The sequence below is a fragment of the Ochotona curzoniae genome, unplaced genomic scaffold (genome assembly GCF_017591425.1).
Source record: "Ochotona curzoniae isolate NIBS_2020 unplaced genomic scaffold, NIBS_Ocur_1.0 scaffold_3208, whole genome shotgun sequence".
NCBI classification, from domain to species: domain Eukaryota; kingdom Metazoa; phylum Chordata; class Mammalia; order Lagomorpha; family Ochotonidae; genus Ochotona; species Ochotona curzoniae.
Genome location: NW_024467106.1, coordinates 8,222,299 through 8,242,078, shown reverse-complemented (window position 1 = coordinate 8,242,078; position 19,780 = coordinate 8,222,299). Strand labels below are relative to the sequence as shown.

The following is a 19,780-nucleotide window of genomic DNA, read 5'->3' as shown; positions in this document are numbered from 1 at the left end:
ACCTACTTGGTGGCACCAAAGAGAGCCCAGTTGATGAGCAAACCAGAAACAACTTTCAATGATCAGGGTAGGAATGACTTTGTATTCTTGTCACAGCGAGACACCCGGGCTGCCTTCTCCAGCTCCACCAGCACATTTTGGAGAGCCAGCCTCTGCTGATTAGCAGTATTTACTCCACAGGCAGAGTGTAACAGCACTAGCCTAAGAAAAAGAACAGAAATATAAATATTTCAAATCCCAAAGGGATTGCTAGAGCCATATGATTTGAGGATTATGAGTTATGCTGGACCAACACAAATAGTGAGAATTAAATATATGAATGCTCCATGTGACTAAATAAGAATACAACTTGTGCATGGAGTTGAATGGTCATTTAATTATTCAATAACTGTTTACTGAGTCCCTACTGTGTGCTACAAATCATTCACGTCAGTCAAAATGTCATAGTGAGGAAGACTCATGAAGCTCAGAGACAATAAAAAAGATCAAGAATAGTGACAATAATCGGGCCAATGAGCCAAGTGGCCCCAAACATGGCAGGAAGGGTAAAGGCTGATACATAGAGGAGGTTGCTCAGCCAACACCCCATTTGAGCTGCAGCCTCAAGAATGAAGAAAACCAAGGCAGAGGATGTGCCCTGGTGCTCAGAACGAAGCGGCGGGGAGGAGGAGTGGTACCCAGACAAGACAGACCGACTGGCACAGGGGAGCAAACACACTCCCAGTCCCATAGTCCACTGCTGCAATCCCAGGCCCTCTCCCCCGCTACAATGTTTACCAGAAAGGATCTCAGCATCTGTGGCTGTGGCTCTGGGGTTCTGCATGGGGTCCTGATGACACCCACCTCTGGAGGGGCAGCTGCACTTACCTTACAGGACTCTACTGAGGAAGGAACAATACAGTGCACGTGGCTATCAACTCCCTACCTGTGGGCCCTGCAACTTGGGGCAACTGGACCCTCCGTATTTCTCATCTGTAAAATGAAAACCACAACAGTACCTTCTACACAGTGTTGTTAGTGAAGATAAACTGAAAGGGTGAGTGTGGGCCCAGTGCAGAAGCCAAGTGTCTAAAGTCCTCACCTGGCATCTGCCAGGATCTCATATGGGTGCCAGTTCTAATCCCAGCTGCTTCACTTCCTATCCAGCTCCCTGCTTGTGGCCTGGGAAAGCAGTCCAGGACAAACCAAAGCTTAGGGACCCTGCACCTACATGGGAGACCTGGAGAAAGCTCCTGGCTCCTGGCTTCAGATTGGCTCAGCTCCAGCCATCATGGCCACTTGGGGAGTGAAACAGCAGATGAAAGATCTTTCCCTCTGTCTCTCCTCTCTATAAATCTGTCTTTCCAATAAACAAACAACTCTAAAAACAAAGAAGTGGGCCCGGTATGATGGCCTCGCGGCTAAAGTCCTCACAGTGAACGTGTCAGGATCCCATATGGTCGCCAGTTCTAATCCCAGCAGCCCTGCTTCCCATCCAGCTCCCTGCTTGTGGCCTGGGAAAGCAGTTGAGGACAACCCAGTCTTAGGACCTTGCATCCGCTTGGGAGACCCAGAGGAGGTTCCTAGCTCCCGGTTTCGGATCGGCGCAGTGCCGGCCATTGCGGTCATTTGGGGAGTGAGTCATCTGATGGAAGATCTTTCTCTCTGTCTCTCCTTCTCTTTGTATATCTAACTTTGCAATAAAAATAAATAAATCTTTTTTTTTAAAGGAGGGGTAAATATGCAGATTTAATAAGACAACACATGTAAAGGACTTGGACTTATACACGTATCCAATAAAGTTCAATGTTATGAGGAACCTCAGGATCAAAATTCCAACCATTTGTCCATGGCTCATTGTTACTAACAAACTGTGAGCTTGCAGGCCAAAGGGCCTATGTGACCTTCAGCACCAAGGGCTCCAATTCTCAAGAATCAAGACCCACCTAAGTCTGGTTATCTCACAGGTGGCTCAAAGTAAAACTTGGGTGGTTACCTTAATTGCTGGAGGCATGGGCTATGCAGCCGAGATAGGTAGGGAATGTGTGGTATTTCCCCTCACCTTGCAGGCTATTATGAATTGCCCCTTTTCAAGCTATGAACGGGTCTCTTATAAAAACCCTGCGAAGGTGTTGTTAGGGGCTGCACTCCAGTAAGGGGTGTTGGTCCGGGCTGGCCAGTCAGTCTGCCAGCTGCCTGCTCTCAACCAAGAACCCAAGGTTGGACATGCCAAGCTTGAGTAAACTACCCTTGTGCACTTGCATCGACTTCAGGCTCCTGGTGATTTCTGGGGATCTCAAAATCTGAGCACAACAGTTATTGTTTCTACATGATTGGCAGACAGGAGGTCTCAAAGGGCCTAGAAGGCTGTATGAGGGGAGCCTAACCTGGAAGCTTGGGAAGCAACTGAGAGTCTAAAGCAATAAACTGACAAAATCAGATTTCCCTTTGGAAGCTCACCCTAGACACTATGCAGACTGGGGTGGATGAAGCGAGACTGGTGGAAGGAAGCAGCAGGAGGAATTGCACCTGAAAGGCAAGAGGACGGCAACTGGGACGAGAAGGCAGCAGCGGGGCACATGAGTACACCACGCAGTGAGACGTGACTTGTGCTTAGCAGGAGGGTAGCCTCAGAATCTTTCTGATCCCTCTTTCCCTCCTGCCCTCTGCCTTCTACTAGAGATTTACAAAGTTTGCTTAATTTCCAACACTATCCTGAAACGCATTCCCAGACTAGGTCTTTAGTTCCCACCTTTTTACGTGAGCTTCTGGTCTAAATTTTAGCTGCCCTTGGAAAGCTCCCCATGAATATAACTTCATATGGAATGTAAACCAAATCAAACTATTTCTCCAGAAAAAAAAAAAAAATCTCAACATTCTTATTGCTAATACTAGCTCTGTCATATTTTTTTTTTAGTTACCCAGACTTCAAACAGCTAGTATAGACAGAACTCTCCTTGCTCAAGGACATATAAAAATGAGAGGCCTGGAGCCAGAATCATGGCGTACCATGTCAGGTTGCCACCTACAATGCTGGCAATCAAGCTCCCTGCCAATGAGCCCAGGGAAAGCAGAAACCCTCGGGCTCCGACACACACATGGAGACCCAGATGAAGCTCCTGGCTTTGGTGTAGCCCAGTCCTGGCCACTGCAGCCATTTGGAGAGTGGACAAGCAAAGGGAAGATACTCTCTCTCTCTCTCTCTCTCTCACACACACACACACACACACACAGTATCAAAGCCTTTCACATAAATCTTAAAAATAAAAGAAAAACATTTTTTTAAAAAATATTTCAAATTAGGGGAATAGAACATCCATCATCTCCTGGAAGAATAGTACACCTCTGAAACATGTAATAAATATGATTCAGGAAATGAATATCCTTAAATAGAACAGAAGGAAACACAACCTCTGCAAAACAGGAACAGAAAGCCACGAGGAGAAAAAAAAGGACACACAAGAGCTCCTAAGTGAAACAAGACCACCATAACCTTGACACCAAAACCCAACAAGAACATGACAAGAAAATTAGAGCCAAAAGCACCTAATATAAACACAAGATAAAGTAACCTAAATAAACACAGCAATATGCAGCAAAGGATAGTATCATGTGGCCATGGCCAAGAGTTTATCTCAGGAATGCAAGGTTGGTTTGACAACTGAAAATAAATATAATTTACTACATTAACAAGGGCCAAAAAAAAAAAAAAAATCATGCAACCATCTCAAGAGATACAGAAAAACTGTTAACTAAGATTCAAGACCCGAATGCCCAGAGGATCTTATTCTAATCAAGTCACCTGAGAAAACCTTGAAGCTATCAACACACTTGCAGTGACTCAGTAAGCATCTTCCCCCTGCATGCAACCTTGGGACAACTAAGTCCATGTTCACCAATCAAACCAGAGGTCTTGCACAGTGAAAAGAGGCAAAGAATAAGAGGCATACAGATCAAGAAACAGGAAGCCAAATTGTGGTTATTCACAGTAAACATAATTTTTACTTAATACAAAAAAAAAATCTACAAACACTTCCAGAACTAATACATAAATTTAGCAAGAATACTAGATACAACATCAATATTTTCAACTGGCACTATGTGCATAGTAACAGAAAATTTTTCAAGAGATATTATTTGCAAATGACATCAAAAATTCAAACACCTATGAATAAAAGAAGAGCAAAAGATGGTCAGGATCTTACATTAAAAATTACAAAACCCTGGGGCCAGCAACATGGCACAGTAAGCTAAGCTTCTGTCTAACGCACTGGCATCCCATGTGGGTGCCAGTTCTAATCCTAGCTGCTCCAGTTCCAACCCAGTTCCCTGCTTACAGCCTGAGAAAGCAGCGAAGCATGGGTCATTCAAATAATTAGCCTCCTGCCGCTGCCATGGGAGATTCCAACTCCCATGCTCCAGCCCAGCCCAGTCCCAGCAGATACTGTGGCCATTTTAAAGAGCTATTTATTTTTATTGGAAAGTCAGATATACAGGGAGGAGGAGAGACAGAGAGCAAGATCCTCCATCCACTGGTTCACTCCCCAAGTGGCTGCAACAACTATAGCTGAGCTGACCTGATCAGGAGTCAGGAGCTTCCTCCAGGTCTCCCATGTGGGTGCAGAGTCCCAAGGCCTTGGGCCATTCTCTATTGCTTTCCCAGGTCACAAGTAGGGAGCTGGATGGGAAGTAAAACAGTCCAGATATGAACCAGCGCCCATATGGGATCCTGAATGCATGCAAGGCAAGAATTTTAGCCAACAGGCTACTGCGCCAGGCCCTAAGGAAATTCTTAAAAATTTGAATGGTAACACAGGGGCCAGAAAATAGTGAAACCAATCCAGGAAAAAAAAAGTGAAGGGATATTCCAGGATGACATAACAGGTGATTTTATAGGCTAGAACAAGAAAATTAGAGGGCGCTATCAGTAGGGGAGGGAAGAGAATCTCAATTAGTCTACATGTCTGATCCCAAATTTTCAGGGAAAAAAAGACTTAGAAATTCAGGAAGAAGACACGAAGAACACGATGGATGGATGGATGGAAAAAAGGAAGGAAGGAAGGAAGGAAGGCAGGCAGGCCAGTTCAGCCTCCAAGTGTTTTTCTATCCTCAGGCAGCAGGCTGTCATCACAGCCAAGCCACACCACACACAAGAAGCCAAATGCCTACCCCTGCTAACACACAGGAGACCCACAGGAGGCTCCTGACTCGTGGCTTCAGCCTGGCCCGTACCGTCACTGCAGTCATTGAGGCGGAAATCCAGTAGACAAGATCTCTCGATCCCTCTTCTTCCAATTCACCCTTTCAAATGAACACATCTTTTAAAAAATGAATTTAAAAGACCACGTAAAAGTACAGCTTAGAGAAGTCAGCAGAGAGAGCAGGATGATGCCCCTCTCCCCACACGACTGAAGAACACTAAGCATTGTCAACACTGAGGAATGTTGTTACTTCTCTTAGATATATCACAGTTGCTTTATTCCCTGAAACAATGTTTCAGAAACACTCACGGAAATGTTTAAGAATGAGATAGAACATCTGGAATTTGCTTTGAAATAATCCAGGACTGGAGGGTGGGAGTAAGCTGTACAGGAAAGCTAGGTAAGCCATAAGTAAGCGGTACAAACACGATCTGAGCATTTAGGGACTTGTTACACCACTCCTTTCACTTTTATGGATGTTTATAAAGTTTTCCAAAATAAAAGTGTTAAAAATGACTTCAACTATCAAAAGGAAAAGAGATGTAAAATGTTGTTAAAAGATTAGAACTACAGTAGACATGGTAGTACAGTGGGTTGAGGCAGCCCTGGGACCCTATGCTGCAGGAGCACATGGTTCAAGTCCAGGCTGCTCTGTGCTTTACATCTTGTTTCCTGCTAACGTACTTACCACACTGCGAATTCAAAGAGTTCAAGTCACAAAATGAAAATATTTATACTACTAAATGCAGCGTACAATGTAACATTTCCTACACATATCTAAGCTCTTTTTAAAAGTTCCATTCATTTCAGGGTCAGCATTTTGGTTCAACTAGCTAATTCTTTGCCTATAAGAGCCAGCATTCCATATGAGCACTGGTTTGTGTCCCAGCTGTTCCACCTCCCTTCCAGCTCCCTGCTAACGGCCTGGGGAAGCAGTGGAGGGTAGTCCAAAGCCTTAGAACTCTGCACCCACATGGGTGACCCAGAGGAAGCTCCTAGTTCCCAGCTTCCAACCTGGCCTCGGCTCAGGCCATTGGAGCCACTTGAGAAGTGAACCAGCAGATAGAAGACCTTTACTGTGCGGCCTTCTCTCTGGAAATCTTTGAAACAAAAATATTTTCTTTTAAATCCATTTATTTGAAAAACAGAGTTAGAGCGAGGTATCTTCCAGCCACTAGTTCACTCCCTAAATGGCTATTATCACCTAGGGCTAGACCAGACCAAAGCCAAGGGGGTTTAAAGGGACCCAAGACCTTGGGCCATTCTCTGCTGCTCAACCAGGGGAATTAGCAAGGAACTAGAGCAGAATAGGAGTAGTCAGGACTCGAACCAGCACCTTCACGGTGCCTCTACTCTGTGCTTCTGATGTACATTCCTTCCAAGGTGCTTGGGAGCCAGGGGGTACTGGCCCAAGTTTAGCTTCCTGCCATCCACACAGAAGGCCCAGATTGAGTCTGGCTCCTGAGTGAGGCTTGGCCCAGCCCTGTTACAGACATTTAGGGAGTAAACCTGGTGATGGAAGAGAACTCTCCCCTTTCCCTCCCTAACCCTGCCTCTCTCCCTCTCCCCTCTACCCCCATCACTCTGTCTTTCCAAAAAATAAATCTTTAAATGAAGAGCAGGGTGGGGATGAAGAAGGCACAACACCTGGCATGGGTGGGTGGCACAGCACGCTATTAAGTCACTGCTTAGGACACCAGTATGCAAGCATCGCGTCTCAGACTGCCTGGGATCAGGGCCCAACTACATTTCCAATTAGAGCTTTTTACTAATGTGCCTGGGGGACAGCAGATAATGGCTCAAGTTCTTGGGATCCTGCCACTCATGTGGGGACCCCAGAAGGAGTTCCAGTGTCCTGGACTCAGCCTGACCCAAGCCTCCGTTGTCCCAGACATCTGGGAGGGAAATCAGAGGACGTATTACTCCACAAGTAATATTTTTAAAATAAAAAGAGTAGACCAGAATAAATAATGGTAGTAGCTAAACAGAAACAAATTATATAAACTTTTTATAGAATAAAAATCCCCAGTATTAATGAAAGTGAAAGCGCAGGGTCCGGCATGGTAGCTTAGTATGTGCCAGAATCCTATATGGGCAAAGGTTTGTGTCCCAGCTGCTCCGCTTCCCATCCAGCTCCCTGCTTATGGCTTGGGAGCACAGTCAAGTACAGCCTTTAAAGCCTTGGGACCCAGCACCCATGTAGGAGACCCAGAATAAAAAAAAAAAAAATTAGAAGAAAATGGAAGCACAAAATGTTCTTATATATTACGGTCTAATCATTTGCACATCCTTTTTACCTTTCCTGGTAGACTGCAGGGCTTCCATTCTCCCCAGCTAGCACGAGGGATAGTGCTTTGAAAATATCAACATCTCAATCCTCCAAAGACACGCAGTAAAACACGCCACACAACATCTCAACATTCTCATGGGAAGGAAGGAAGGAAGGAAGGAAGGAAGGAAGGAAGGAAGGAAGGAAGGAAGGAAAAGAAAGAAAGGAAGGAAGAAGTAAAGAAAGAAAGAATGAAAGAAAGGAAGGAAGAAAAAGAAAGAAAGGAAGAAAAAAAGAAAGAAAGAAAGAAAGGAAAGAAAGAAGGAAGGAAGGAAGAAAGAAAGAAAAGCACAGAAAAGAACATAATTACTATTTTAGCTCTAAGTTATCTAGGCAATGCAATATTAATAACAGCTGCCACTGACCAGGCCTCATCGTCATCTAACCCTCATACCAATCCTACACGTGAACTTACTAGTTTCCTTTTACTAGTTTGAAAGCTTTGGGGCGGGGTGCCAGCATTGTGGCATAGCGGGCATGTCCATTGGTCCACATCCAGCTGTTCCACTTCCGATCCAGTTCCCCTCTACAGGCCTGGGAAAGCAGGAGAAACTGGTCCCAGTGTTTGGGACCCTGCACCCATGCAGGAGACCCAAAAGAAGTCCCTGGCTGTTGGATTTGGCCTGAGTCAGCACCAGCCATTGTGGCTATCTGGGGATGAAGCAGTGCATACAAAGTTCTGTCACTGTCTCTCCCTTTCCCTGTGACTCTTTTCAAATAAATCAGCAAATCCAAAAGAAAAACATTGAGGTGGCTGGCATTGTGGCATAGTAGGTAAAGCCGCTGCATCCTCAGCCTTCAGTATGTTCACGAACTCCAGTCTCAACAGCTCCACTTTCGATCCAGCTCCTTGCTAAAGCACCTTGGAATGCAGCAGAGAATGCTCAAGTGGGGCCTGGTGCGATGGCCTAGCAGCTAAAGTCCTCGCTGTGAACACGCCAGGATCCCATATGGGCACTGGTTCTAATCCCTGCTGCTCCACTTCCCATCCAGCTCCCTGCCTGTGGCCTGGAAAAGCAGTCGAGGACGGCCCAAGGCCTTGGGTTTCTGTGCCTGCATGGGAGACCCAGAGGAGGTTCCTGGCTCCTGACTTCGGATCGGCACAGTCACTGGCCATTGCAGTCACTTGGGAAGTGAATCATCTGATGGAAGATCTTCCTCTCTGTCTCTCCTCATCTCTGCATATCTGACTTTGCAATAAAAATAAATCTTTAAAAAAAAATGGCTCAAGTAGATGGGCCTCTGCACCTATGTAGGACATCAGAGAAACTCCTGATTTTGGACCAGCCCAGCCCTGGCCACTGCGATCATTTAGGAAGCAAACCAGCAGACAGGAGATCTTTTTGTGTGTCATTCCCTCTTTGTAATTCTGTCTTCATTTTTTTTTAATAGTTATTTAGTTTTATCAGAAAGTCAGATATGGAGAAAAGAGGAGAGAGAAAGGAAGTTCTTCCATCAGATGATTCACTCCCCAGTGGCCACAATAGCCAAAGCTGAGCTGATTTGAAGCCGGGAGCCAGGAGCCTCTTCCAGGTCTCCTGTGCAGGTACAGGGTCCCAAGGCTTTGGGCCATCCTTGACTGCTTTCGCAGGCCACAAGCAGGAAGCTGGATAGGAAGCAAGACCACCAGGACACAAACCGGCACTCATATGGGATCCTGGTGCACACAAGGTGAGGACTTTAGCCACTGGGCCACCACACCAGGCCCATAACTCTGTGTTTCGGTAAGTAAAATAAATCTTAGCCAAAAAAAGGAAGGAAGGAAGGAAGGAAGGAAGGAAGGAAGGGAAAAAAAAAGTCCAAAATTCTGACTCTTTAAAAAAAGAGAAAAAAACTGAAGCTGGCAACTTCAGGACTCAGCAGGCAACAGTGCTAGTTGAGGACACTGGAGACCCCACTGCGCACCCGGCCCCAGCTCTGGTCCTGGCGTCCTCCCAGAGCCAAGGCCAGATCGAATGCAACCTTCCTGAACTCTTGCCCATGGATAAACAGAGTTCAAAAGCTGTGGTTTCTTCCTCTCTAACACGACTGTGAACAGATTTCTCTGCAGTCACTGAGCCTAGGCCACTCAAAGCCTGACTCATCCAATAAGGCACACCCCCCACTACAGAGCTCTCAGACTCCCTCCCCGCCTCGCTCTCTGCAGACGAAAATGCTTTCCCCCAATTATAACTTTTCACTTTTCCTCAGAAAAGCCAACACACTGTGTAACCACTCCTCACCTCACAAACACCCCATTTATAATGTAGTTTTGCTAGCCCTAGCAGGTCATCTGTGACACTTCTCTCACTTCTCACAAGTAATTTGGCGCTGTCTTGTCAATTCTACCCAGAATCGCTCTCCAATCCATCCCTGTTCTTTCCACTGCCCAAACCTTACATCAAGCTTTGATCCTCTGCACCGTAAACTATCACGCAGCTCCAAAACCCAGGGGCCTCCCATCTTTCTCTCTACAGTTTTCTGTCAGTAAAAAAAAAAAGGCTGAGCACACATCTGATACATACATAGACATATATAAAGCATCACAAGGCTTTACTGTGCATTAGCAAACACACAGAAATTCTGAAGGTTGATATGAAAATAAATATTAAGTTCTAACATTTTTCTCATACTCCAAAGGCTCATATTTCACAAAAAAGGGGTATCACCGCTCTAAACTATGCAGCCCAGGTAATCTACCAAAAATTCCACTCTGATCACATTACACACCTAACTGGACCACTCATAGCATCACATCCCAAAGGCAAAGGCCTGCTTCCTCAACTTCATCTCCTATCATCTTCACCCACATTTCTTACGTTTCAACTATACCTTTTAGCTCCCTGTGATTTTTTTTTTTTTGCAAAGTTCCCTCCGCCTAGAATGTCCATGCCCTTGACAGCTGATTTGAACATAACAATATCTGCAAAAGAAAGGTATATTCTGAATGCTAGAACCAATTCACTGTTTGTTTTATTCCATAGAAACATACATATATTTTGGACATACTTCTCGTTCCTTTATTTGGCTCCTTTTCAAACCCTAAATACAGACACCCATCACTTACCCTGAGGAGTAGGTTCCGGGAAATGTATTATTGGGCAATTTCACCATGTGCAAACATCATAGTGTCCTCACAAAACTGAGATGTCTACATCACTGGGTGGTACTGCCTTGTCGCCGGCCACTGCCCAAAATGTGATTACACAGCACATGACTTGACTAGGAAAGTATGACTACGAATTCCAAGAAACTAGAGGAGACCAACTTTGCTGTTCTTCTTCCCTGTTTATCTTTCCAGACCCCAACAAAATCTTTTTACGCAAAAAGAATGTTGTAAACCCAGATATTACTTCCCCTAAGGCCAGGAAAAACACTGAACCATTGCAACTGCAACTAGAATTCCAGCTATGAACTTAGACACAGACCCAACAGCCTGAGCGTGACACATTCCCCTATAGCAACACCTCGGATTCTTCCTTCCCTGTTGCACCTTGCCTATCTGCCACACGACCTCCCCCAGGTCGACTGTGACAGTGAGGGGAGGAATGGTGAAGGGGTAGACTAAGGCATTTTCCAGAAAAACCATAAAAATCCACGTGGGGGTGGGTGTTGTGAAATGGGCATCCCATTCCAATCCAGCTTCCTACTAATGCAACTGGCTAATTGTGCCATTTAGGGACTGAACAGGTAGCTGAAATGTCTGACTCTCCAGATCCCTCCATCCCCTACCCTGTCACTCTGTCTTTTCAAGAAGGAAAGAAATCTTTTAATAAATGAAAACTCAAATAGCTGACTCTGGACACTAATGCAAGGATACTTCCCCTCCTCAGGTCCTCCCAGAGACTCCCAGGAGCACTGCGCTGGAGACAGGGGAGAGGGCCAGGAGAGGAAGTCACAGTCCAATCCCCAGCCTCGCGACGGAGCAGGCATGTCGACAGCGCCACACAACAGGCTTCCGGAGAAGCAAGTCAGCAACACATTCGATAATTGAAAGAATATGATAGGGGCCAGGAGGCTTGCATGCTAAGCCTCTGTCTGTGGCAGCAGCATCCCATGTGGGCACCAGTGTTGTGTCCCAGTGGTTCTGCTCTTGATCCAGCTGCCTGCTAAGGGCCTGGGAAAGCAATGAAGAAGGGCCCAACTCCTTGAACCCCTGAACCTATGTGAGACCTGAAAAAAGCTCCTGGCTTCAGGCTTTGGAGCAGCCCAGCTCTGATCATTGCAGCCATTTGGGAAGTGAAAGATCTGTTTCTTCTCTCTCTAAAGACTAGATGAGAGCTATCATCAAAGCCTCTGTTGGTTATCTATGCTTGAAAACAATGAGATACATTTATCCTATTTTTTTTTCAATTTTAATTATTTTTACCTGATAAAGAAAAAGGGAGGGTTCCCATCCACTGGTTCATTCCTCACATGCCTACAAAAGCCAGGGCTGGGTCAAAGCCAAAACCAGAAACTTAACCAGATCTCCTACATGAGTGGCAGAAATCCAGGTACTTGGAAGACTGCCACTGCCTCCCAGAGTCCATATGAGCAGGAAGCTGGAGTTGGGAGTCAGAGCTGGCACCACATCCAGGAATTCCACCACAGGAAGCAAACGCCTTAACCACCAGGCCAAGAACCAGCTCCTATCCCCCAGTTTCACATCAAGGCAGTTCCCACTATTCCTAACGTGGGAATCCCCTCCAACACACACCTCCAAATTTCTTTTTCTCAGTTCAAGATCCAACCTCTTCTAAGAAACATCTCTCTTTTATTCTCATTGTCGGTTTTCTACAGAACTTATTTGGGCCAAATCAAAGCAAGCCACAGTCAGATAACCTCTACACAAGGTAGTGTGGCTGCTTTAGAAAAGAAATAGACAACTCTTTAAAATGCTAAATGAATATGATCCAGTAATTTCACTCCCAGGAGTACACTCCAGAATGAAAACACTTCTACACACAAAACTGCTCACAGCAAAATTATTTATAATACTGAGAAAATGGAAACACTAAAACCTAACTGACGGATAGTAGGTCCTATGCGGCATATCCATACAATGGAATGTTTTTCAGCTACAGAAAGTCATGAAACACATGTGTTCCAACATGGACAAGCCTCAAAACCACTGTGCTAAGTTAGAGAAGCCAGGCCCAAAGGGCCACCTATGATGCCATTTATATGAAATTCACAGAACAGGTAAATCTACAGTACCAGAAAGAGGGTACCTCAGAAAGCCCACAAAGTAAACAATTCAAACACAAGTTTATTTGGATGCAAAAAAAAATTAAACTGAAATCCGTGCATCATTTCCTCGTTATACACATTTGCCATGAACTTTTTGAAGAACCTGTCAGAGATTTGCCCAAGCCGGGACAGTTCTAGGGCATGAGAAGCGACTGACGGGTCTGAAGGCTTCTCTCTTAGGAGACGACAATGTTCTAGAATTCAGTGTTTAAAAAAAAAAAATCATTTTGTGGATACACCAAAGAAACATTTAATATGAAACATTCAAGGTGGGTTTTATAGTATGTGAATTATCTTACCAAAGCAATTTCAGGAACTCCCACCACTTTCAAAGCCTTGCCCAAGTCCATCCCTCTGACATCAGCTCAGGCCTTTCTGCTACCGGCCATTACTTCAGTGCACTGGCCTTTTGTTGGTTCCTGCAATGTGTCTATGGTTCCCTGGCTCAAGACCTGCTCCAGGGATAAAGTCTTGACCCATACCCTTACAGGACTCACACTGCCTTATCTGTTACATCTTAGCTCAAACGTATTCTGTATCTCCACGTGAGCTCTTCCCACAGGCCTGCTAAATAAAACCAGGATTTTAACTATTCCGACACAGCCAGCCACTCCTATTAGGGGCCATGTTCCTTTCCGGCACCTGCACATAGCTTTATAGGAATTCCCTTGCTTTCTTTTGGTCAAGCCTACCAGGTTGTTAAGCACCATCGGAGGAGAAATGTGCCTGCGTTGTTCTCCATGGTCACACACAAAGCCCAACACAACTTTTGGCACTTTAAGTGCCTAATAAGTGATCAGGATTTAATTTCCCTAGTATGTCCTGTCCTCACATATCCTGCTCTCGCACATACACAACCACCACCACCACCTCCACCCTACGCTTTCCAACAGGAACACTGTCTCCTTAGGAAACTGTCTTTCCCTGCTCCCCCAGACAGTTGCTCCTTTACTTCTTCACCAACGCATCCTGGGCTCAAGCCCTACCACCACAAAAACTGTGTGACTCTTTGTTTTCCAGTATTGTGGTGTTCAAGAAGAGGGAGATCCTACAAGACTTTGTTTTTGTTAGACATAAATGTCTACTACTTTAGAAAGCAGTAAAGCCAAAAAATATCTGTTCATTTTTGTGACCCTGGTACTTAGCTTACTGCCAGGCACAGTACAGCATCTTCAATTATGATAGTGATGGCTAACCCTTTATGAAAGTGCTTAGTATGCGCCTAACACTCTCCTTGGTACTATAGGTGAATGAATGAGTGGGCATATTTATTGTCATCAACCCAGGAGAGGCCATGGCCTGATGGGAGCGGAAGCCAGGTAAGCAGGAGAAGGCAGAAGGCCCACCACCACGAGACCCTCTTGGTTACCCTCTGTTCCCAGAGCCCATAAATGTCAGGTTCCTTCAAGCTCACGTAGAATACTTCCTTTGATTACTCACAGCCCACTTCCTGCCCTGGGTGCCTGGAAGCAATTCCTGAGATGTCACCACAAGCAATATTAAACTGCCACACAGTTTCCTGCTGTGTGTCTGCATTATCAGTTAAATGGCTTCATATTAACCACACTGCGGTCCACTGGGATCACTCAAACACTAAATAAGATTTAAACATACCTGCCAAAGATGGTCAGCTTCCAACACTCCTTTCAGCCCTCTAGGGAAACGTCTGCTTGGGTTAAAGGTTTAGGTTTCCAGAGACCTCCTGCCTATCAGTGACCTTTGGAGGCAAAGCAATGTGCCTTCCAAAAAATCATGGGGAACTAAACACTTGTAAGGAAAAAAAAAGTCTGCCTAGACAAGGGCAATCTGGGCTTCAACTTTACGACAACTCTCTCAAGGGCTCAAATGGAAAAACTTCTTTTAACTCCACATACATTTAATCAGAGAACTTAGGATCTAAACAATCACATACCAGGCACTGAGGCTGACACAGTGAAATGAATGACAAGCGAGTCCTTGCTCTCCAAGTTTATGTCCAGCTTAGTATGGGAGGCAGACAAGGAGCTAGACTGGCCACTATCACAGCAATAAATACAAGGGGCCAGAGACAGCAAGGGAAGTGACACTTGGCCTAGGCTGGGAGAAGGGCAGTAAGTGGGCAGTGGGCGATGGGCAACTGGCATTAAGGCTGGCTTCTGGGGGATGGCATCTGATCTCGGGCCTGGATGCTCCCATTCTCTGCTCCAAGGGACATGGTTAATAAGTAAAGCATGGCAGAGTTCCTAAACTGAGGATGTAGTTTGAGTTAAGCATTACCATGTGCCTGATAGATTCTGGTCAACCAGTCTCCACCAGAACCTCTGAACAGTGCTCAAGTTCAGCACATGGGCCTGGCAACGCACCTGCTTTAACCATGGTCTGTACAAGACACCAGCTCCACAATCACACACACGATGGTTTTTCATCAACTTTTATTTTAATAATGTGACAATGTTCAGGCCTGCTCTGCATGTTCACAGTCTTAATTCCTTGATCATTGAAACTTTCTTTACCACTTCCTGAAAGATACCTTTCTCTGACACGGTTAGTATATAATATACCAGCTTTTCTTAGTTTTTTTATAAAGAAGGTGTGGAGGAAAACTACACAGCCACGAGTGTTTTAACACAGGCCTGGCATTCCTTTAAGTACAGTGATCCTGCAACCTGGACACGGTGGTCTTCATCTGAAAAACGGGGGTTGAAGGTGGTAGTCTGTGCAAAGTGTCACAGCTGGCATGAAAAAGAGCTGGAATTTGAACTTAGATCTAGATCTGATTGCACACTGTCACAGCACTCAAGATAAGCTAGAGAAAACAGAGGCAGCCTCAGAGCACTCTTGCTGGAGGGCCCCAGGACCCAGGGCCTGCTCCCCACCCCCAAAGCCGTCCTACACAATGGAGCCTGCACACTAAGCTCTCATCCCAGCAGGTAAACACCGGAGCCCACAGGCTCCACAGGCACAATGGAAAGGCCAGTAGAAACCAAAGCACTCTTCTCCAGCAAGTAGGGCAGCTGTTCAACACAGGACTTCCTTGCCACCTACCCATGCCATTCCCAGCTACAGGCAGATGTTGTAGGCTCCACAGTCACTGGAAACCACAGTGCTTCCTAACTCCTGAGCATCCAGACAGTTCAATAAAGGGTTCCCCAAGACACACTTGAGAAATGCACTCATCAACCTGCTGCTTACAAGAGCCAGCCACCTACCACTGGTTGGATGTGAATGCGGGCTCCGGCACCTGTCGCCTCCCATCAGGCAAGCTTCTGGACTTCTCTTTCAGAGGAAGAGTAAGTCCTCACAACACACTCTGAGACTTAAGGTAACTTTCAGAAAGTGCTTCTAAGTGCTACTGAAACCCAAGTCTACAGTTCTGACTAGCAAGCAGCGACTAAACACAGAGGGCCTCCCTGCTTCCAATGCATCACACACTGCTGGTAGTGAAGTGCCAAATAAATGATCAGGCTTTTATTTCCCCTAATACCTCCCATCCTCACACATCCTGCTCTCCCGGGTGACTTGACAACTAGATCACTAAACTTTGCATTTCTACAAAATTAAAGAATTAACAGCACAGTCATTTAACTCTTCCACTTCGATTCCTAGAATCAATCTTTCCTAGCTCCCTTGAGCAGGGCTACTGTGTCACACAGCAGACACATTCTGTCAATGGGAAAGCCCAACCATCCAGGGGCCTGTGAGGCTGGGCAAAGGTCCCCCTGCCCGCACCCCCTGCTCAGAAGATGTAATGCTTGGATAATTACTAGTCTTCGCCCTAGAGGCCCTTCCCTTTTCAGCCTTCCCCAGCACAAGTTTCAAACTGCTGAAATAAACACATTCCAAAAAGTTTGCTGTAAGTGTCAAGTGTCCTATGTAAGCTGTTTCGCGGCAAACCCTCTGCTGTCAACTCGGCTTTTAAATGCCCTTAAACAATCCTGTTAGTCATAGAGGAAAAGTGAACATTTGTTAGTGATTAGAGATAAAGCAGCTCATGTGCTGGCTGAGGAAGGGAGAGGCCAGCAGAGGACCTGGCTGCGAGGGGAGATACACAGTCCAGAGCCACACGCCCAAACTGGAGCTCAGAAAAGTTGCACTTTCCAAAGTCAACTTTGGGTCTTGGAAGGAGAGCAACAATGTTTCCACGGCTGCTGAAGTTACACTTCTCAACCATTTCCACTGAACACTGACCCCACACGGGGCACTCCAGGTGAATGAATGAGGCAGGGGAGTTAGCAGATTGGATTACAAAACCCTGCCAACAACAATCAAGATCAGGTGCACGGTTACAACGCCGAGGCATCTTCCTTCACAGCCTTTGGCTCTGGCTGTGTGGACGCTTTCGCAGTTATGGGGGTGCCGGAGGAGGAGAGGGAAGGGCCTTCCTCCTCAGGCCACCCAGACCTTACACCCAGAGCGGCCCCTCCCTGCAAGACCTCACACGACTTCTCAGCCCCCCCACCCCCGCAGGCCTCAGGCAGCCATGCACACGGCAACCTAGCCGAGCTGCCAACTCTCAGGGGACCCCAAACACACCCATGTGGGGAGTTGCTTCGGGAGATTTCCCACTCCCCCTCCCGACAGTCGTAGGACCAATTTTCAGGGGCTTCTGGAAATCCCAAGGAAGAAGGAAGCCACCTTGTGAGCTCAGCAGTTTCCGCCCGCAGGTGAGGAGGGGGCACCTGGCCACCGGCGCCAGCCCACCCCAGCGCACACCGCGGCCCCGCGCCTCCCCGGATCGCCATGGCAACCGTCCCCTTCCCCGCGTGACGCCAGCTCGCAGGGCGCCCCTCGGGTGTCGGCAACAAGTCTCCCCCCCGCCCCGCGCGGCCCGCGGCCTGCAGCCCTGGCCCGGCCTCGCCGCCCCGCGCCCGGCCCGGCTCCGCCCGGCCGCACTCACTTGATCCTGGAGCCCATGGTCCCCGGGCCTCCTCATGGGCCCGCGGGCCCCGCTTGGCGCTGCGCTGCCCGCCCGCCCGCGGCCGACCGGCCTCCCTCTGGCGCTCTCCCCGCCCCTTCCTCCCTTCCCTCAGGCTGGGGCCCGCCCGCTCGAGGCTCGCTCCCTCGCCGCCGATGCCGCCGCCTCCCGGGGTTAATGCACTCGCTCCAAGCCGGCGAACGCCATGGTCGCCGGCGCGCGTCCCCGGCGCGCGCCGCCCCCGCCGCCTCTCACACCGCCGCCCCCTCCCGCCTGCCCGCCCGCGGCGCGCGGGGCCTGCTGGGAAGTGTAGTTCGCGCGCGTGAGGGAGGCGGGGCGGCGGGAGAAGGCGGACCGGCGCATCCGCCTTCACCTTCTGCCTGTATGGGACCTCTAGAGGTTGCGACTTCCTGGTGGTGGGCCAGGAAGATCCCTACTTCAGGGTTGTCCCGTAGACACCTCCAACACAGTTCCCCCTGAACACACCCTAATCCAGTCTTGGAGACCACCCGGGTCTCCCTGTAGGGATTCCTCCCTTCCAGCTGTTCTCCCTCGCAGGCCTCCATGAAAACACAAGTTTTCCCTTTGAAAACCCCATGCCTAAAGTTTCCCACTGCCATACCCTTGGCATGGGTCGGGGGCAGACCAGGCTGAACCAGTTCACGTCATCCACTGGTGAATCTGAGCACCAGAACAAAGTGTGGGTCGAGCCAGGTTCGGTCGCGACAAAAACCAGTGCACATTATGGAATGCCAAGGTGAGGTGACCTGTACCGGATGTGACCACAGCGCCGAGCAGCACAGGTGAGCACCAGGGAGGGAGGGGACGGAACTGGCAGGGGGAATATGGGGTGCTCCCCTGCTGGACAGCTACTCCCACTGGAGAGCTTGGGCTTGGATGGGAGCAGACCAGACTAGGCAGGGCTACAACACCTGTGCACCTCATGTGAGCTAGATCAGGGAAAAGCCAGGCTGGGCTGATTGTTCCTACTGGTGCAAACTACAATTAGAGTGGGTGAGGGTTGCTTGGGCTTTGCCGCAGCATCAGCTAGCAGAAACTGGCACTGGGGCTGAGACTGCATAATCCAGGAGTGGGAGTGGCCTAGAAGGGAAATAGTGGGCTCCTCCCTCTTGGGTTACCACTCCCACTGGAGGGCACGAAAACCAGGACAGGGGCTGGGGTAGCTAGACAGAGAGCCACCCACCAGCATGTATGTGGGCTGCATAGTCGGGCTGGTTGGGTTGAACTAGGCTTCAATGCCCATTGATATGTATGAGAGCTGATTGGGATGTGGGACAGACTGGACCAGTCTACTGTACATACTGGCAACATGGGAACCAGGGCAGGGTGCGGGCCTGGTGGGGGTTATTGTGGGTCACTCCGACTAGGCCACAGCTCCCACTGGTTTATGTGAGGGCCGAGTGTGTGCTGGGCAGAATCAGGCTAGACTGCAACACCCATTGGTTCACATGGAAGACAGCGCTGGAAACAGAAGCGACGCAGCAATTGCAACTACCAGCTGATTGGGGCAATGGACTGTACCAGGCCCTGTAATTGTTAGTACACCCAAGAATCTGGGAACACCTCAGACAAAGCTTATTTGGGGATCTCCCCAATCGAACTGCTAGACTCAAAACACTAAGCATGAAGAGACAGAGGACAGAACAAGTCAGTCAACCACCTCAGCCATATGTTGGCAGTGAAAAACTGGGTAAACGGAGACTCTCAGATGGACTATGTCAATCAGTGGATTCTTCAGCGACCTCATCATGCTGGGAATTATGAGATTCACAGCAATTTGTAACTGTTGAACTATTAAAACCACTTGAGCAAGTCCTCACATCAGGGACCTGGGGTGGGTGGGAGACTGGGTGGGGCTTCTCCCTTTATCTCCACATGTACCCCAGATACGGAAAAAAAGAGAATGTGGAACTAATAGTCTTACCCACTTTCCTGTAGCCCTTGAATCTTTTTGCCCTAATTAACTATATAAAGATTGTCAAAAATAAAGAAAAAAAGTTAAAAAGAAAATCCTGTCCCTGCCAGTCAGTTCGTTTACCTCATCACACCATCCACCCCCTCCTGATGCTCGAGGCTTTCCTCTCAGAGCTTCAGGAGATGGCCGGACTGCCCTCACCACCGCCAGCTTTGTCAGCCCTTTGGGGA

The 19,780-nt window shown here is 47.7% G+C and overlaps 1 protein-coding gene across 2 annotated transcripts in view; it reads right to left on the bottom strand.

Moving 5' to 3' along the window:
* The window catches only part of DENND1A (DENN domain containing 1A), a 486,903-nt gene extending 469,066 nt beyond the window's left edge, over positions 1-17,837 (bottom strand). The window contains exon 1 of one of the 2 annotated variants that reach the window (XM_040963819.1): positions 17,597-17,837. In XM_040963819.1, coding sequence (XP_040819753.1) covers positions 17,597-17,613 — 17 coding nt within the window. In that variant the 5' untranslated portion in view covers positions 17,614-17,837. The remainder of the gene's footprint in view (positions 1-17,596) is intronic. The other variant, XM_040963821.1, reaches the window with a different exon arrangement.
* Positions 17,838-19,780: the final 1,943 nt, after the last annotated feature.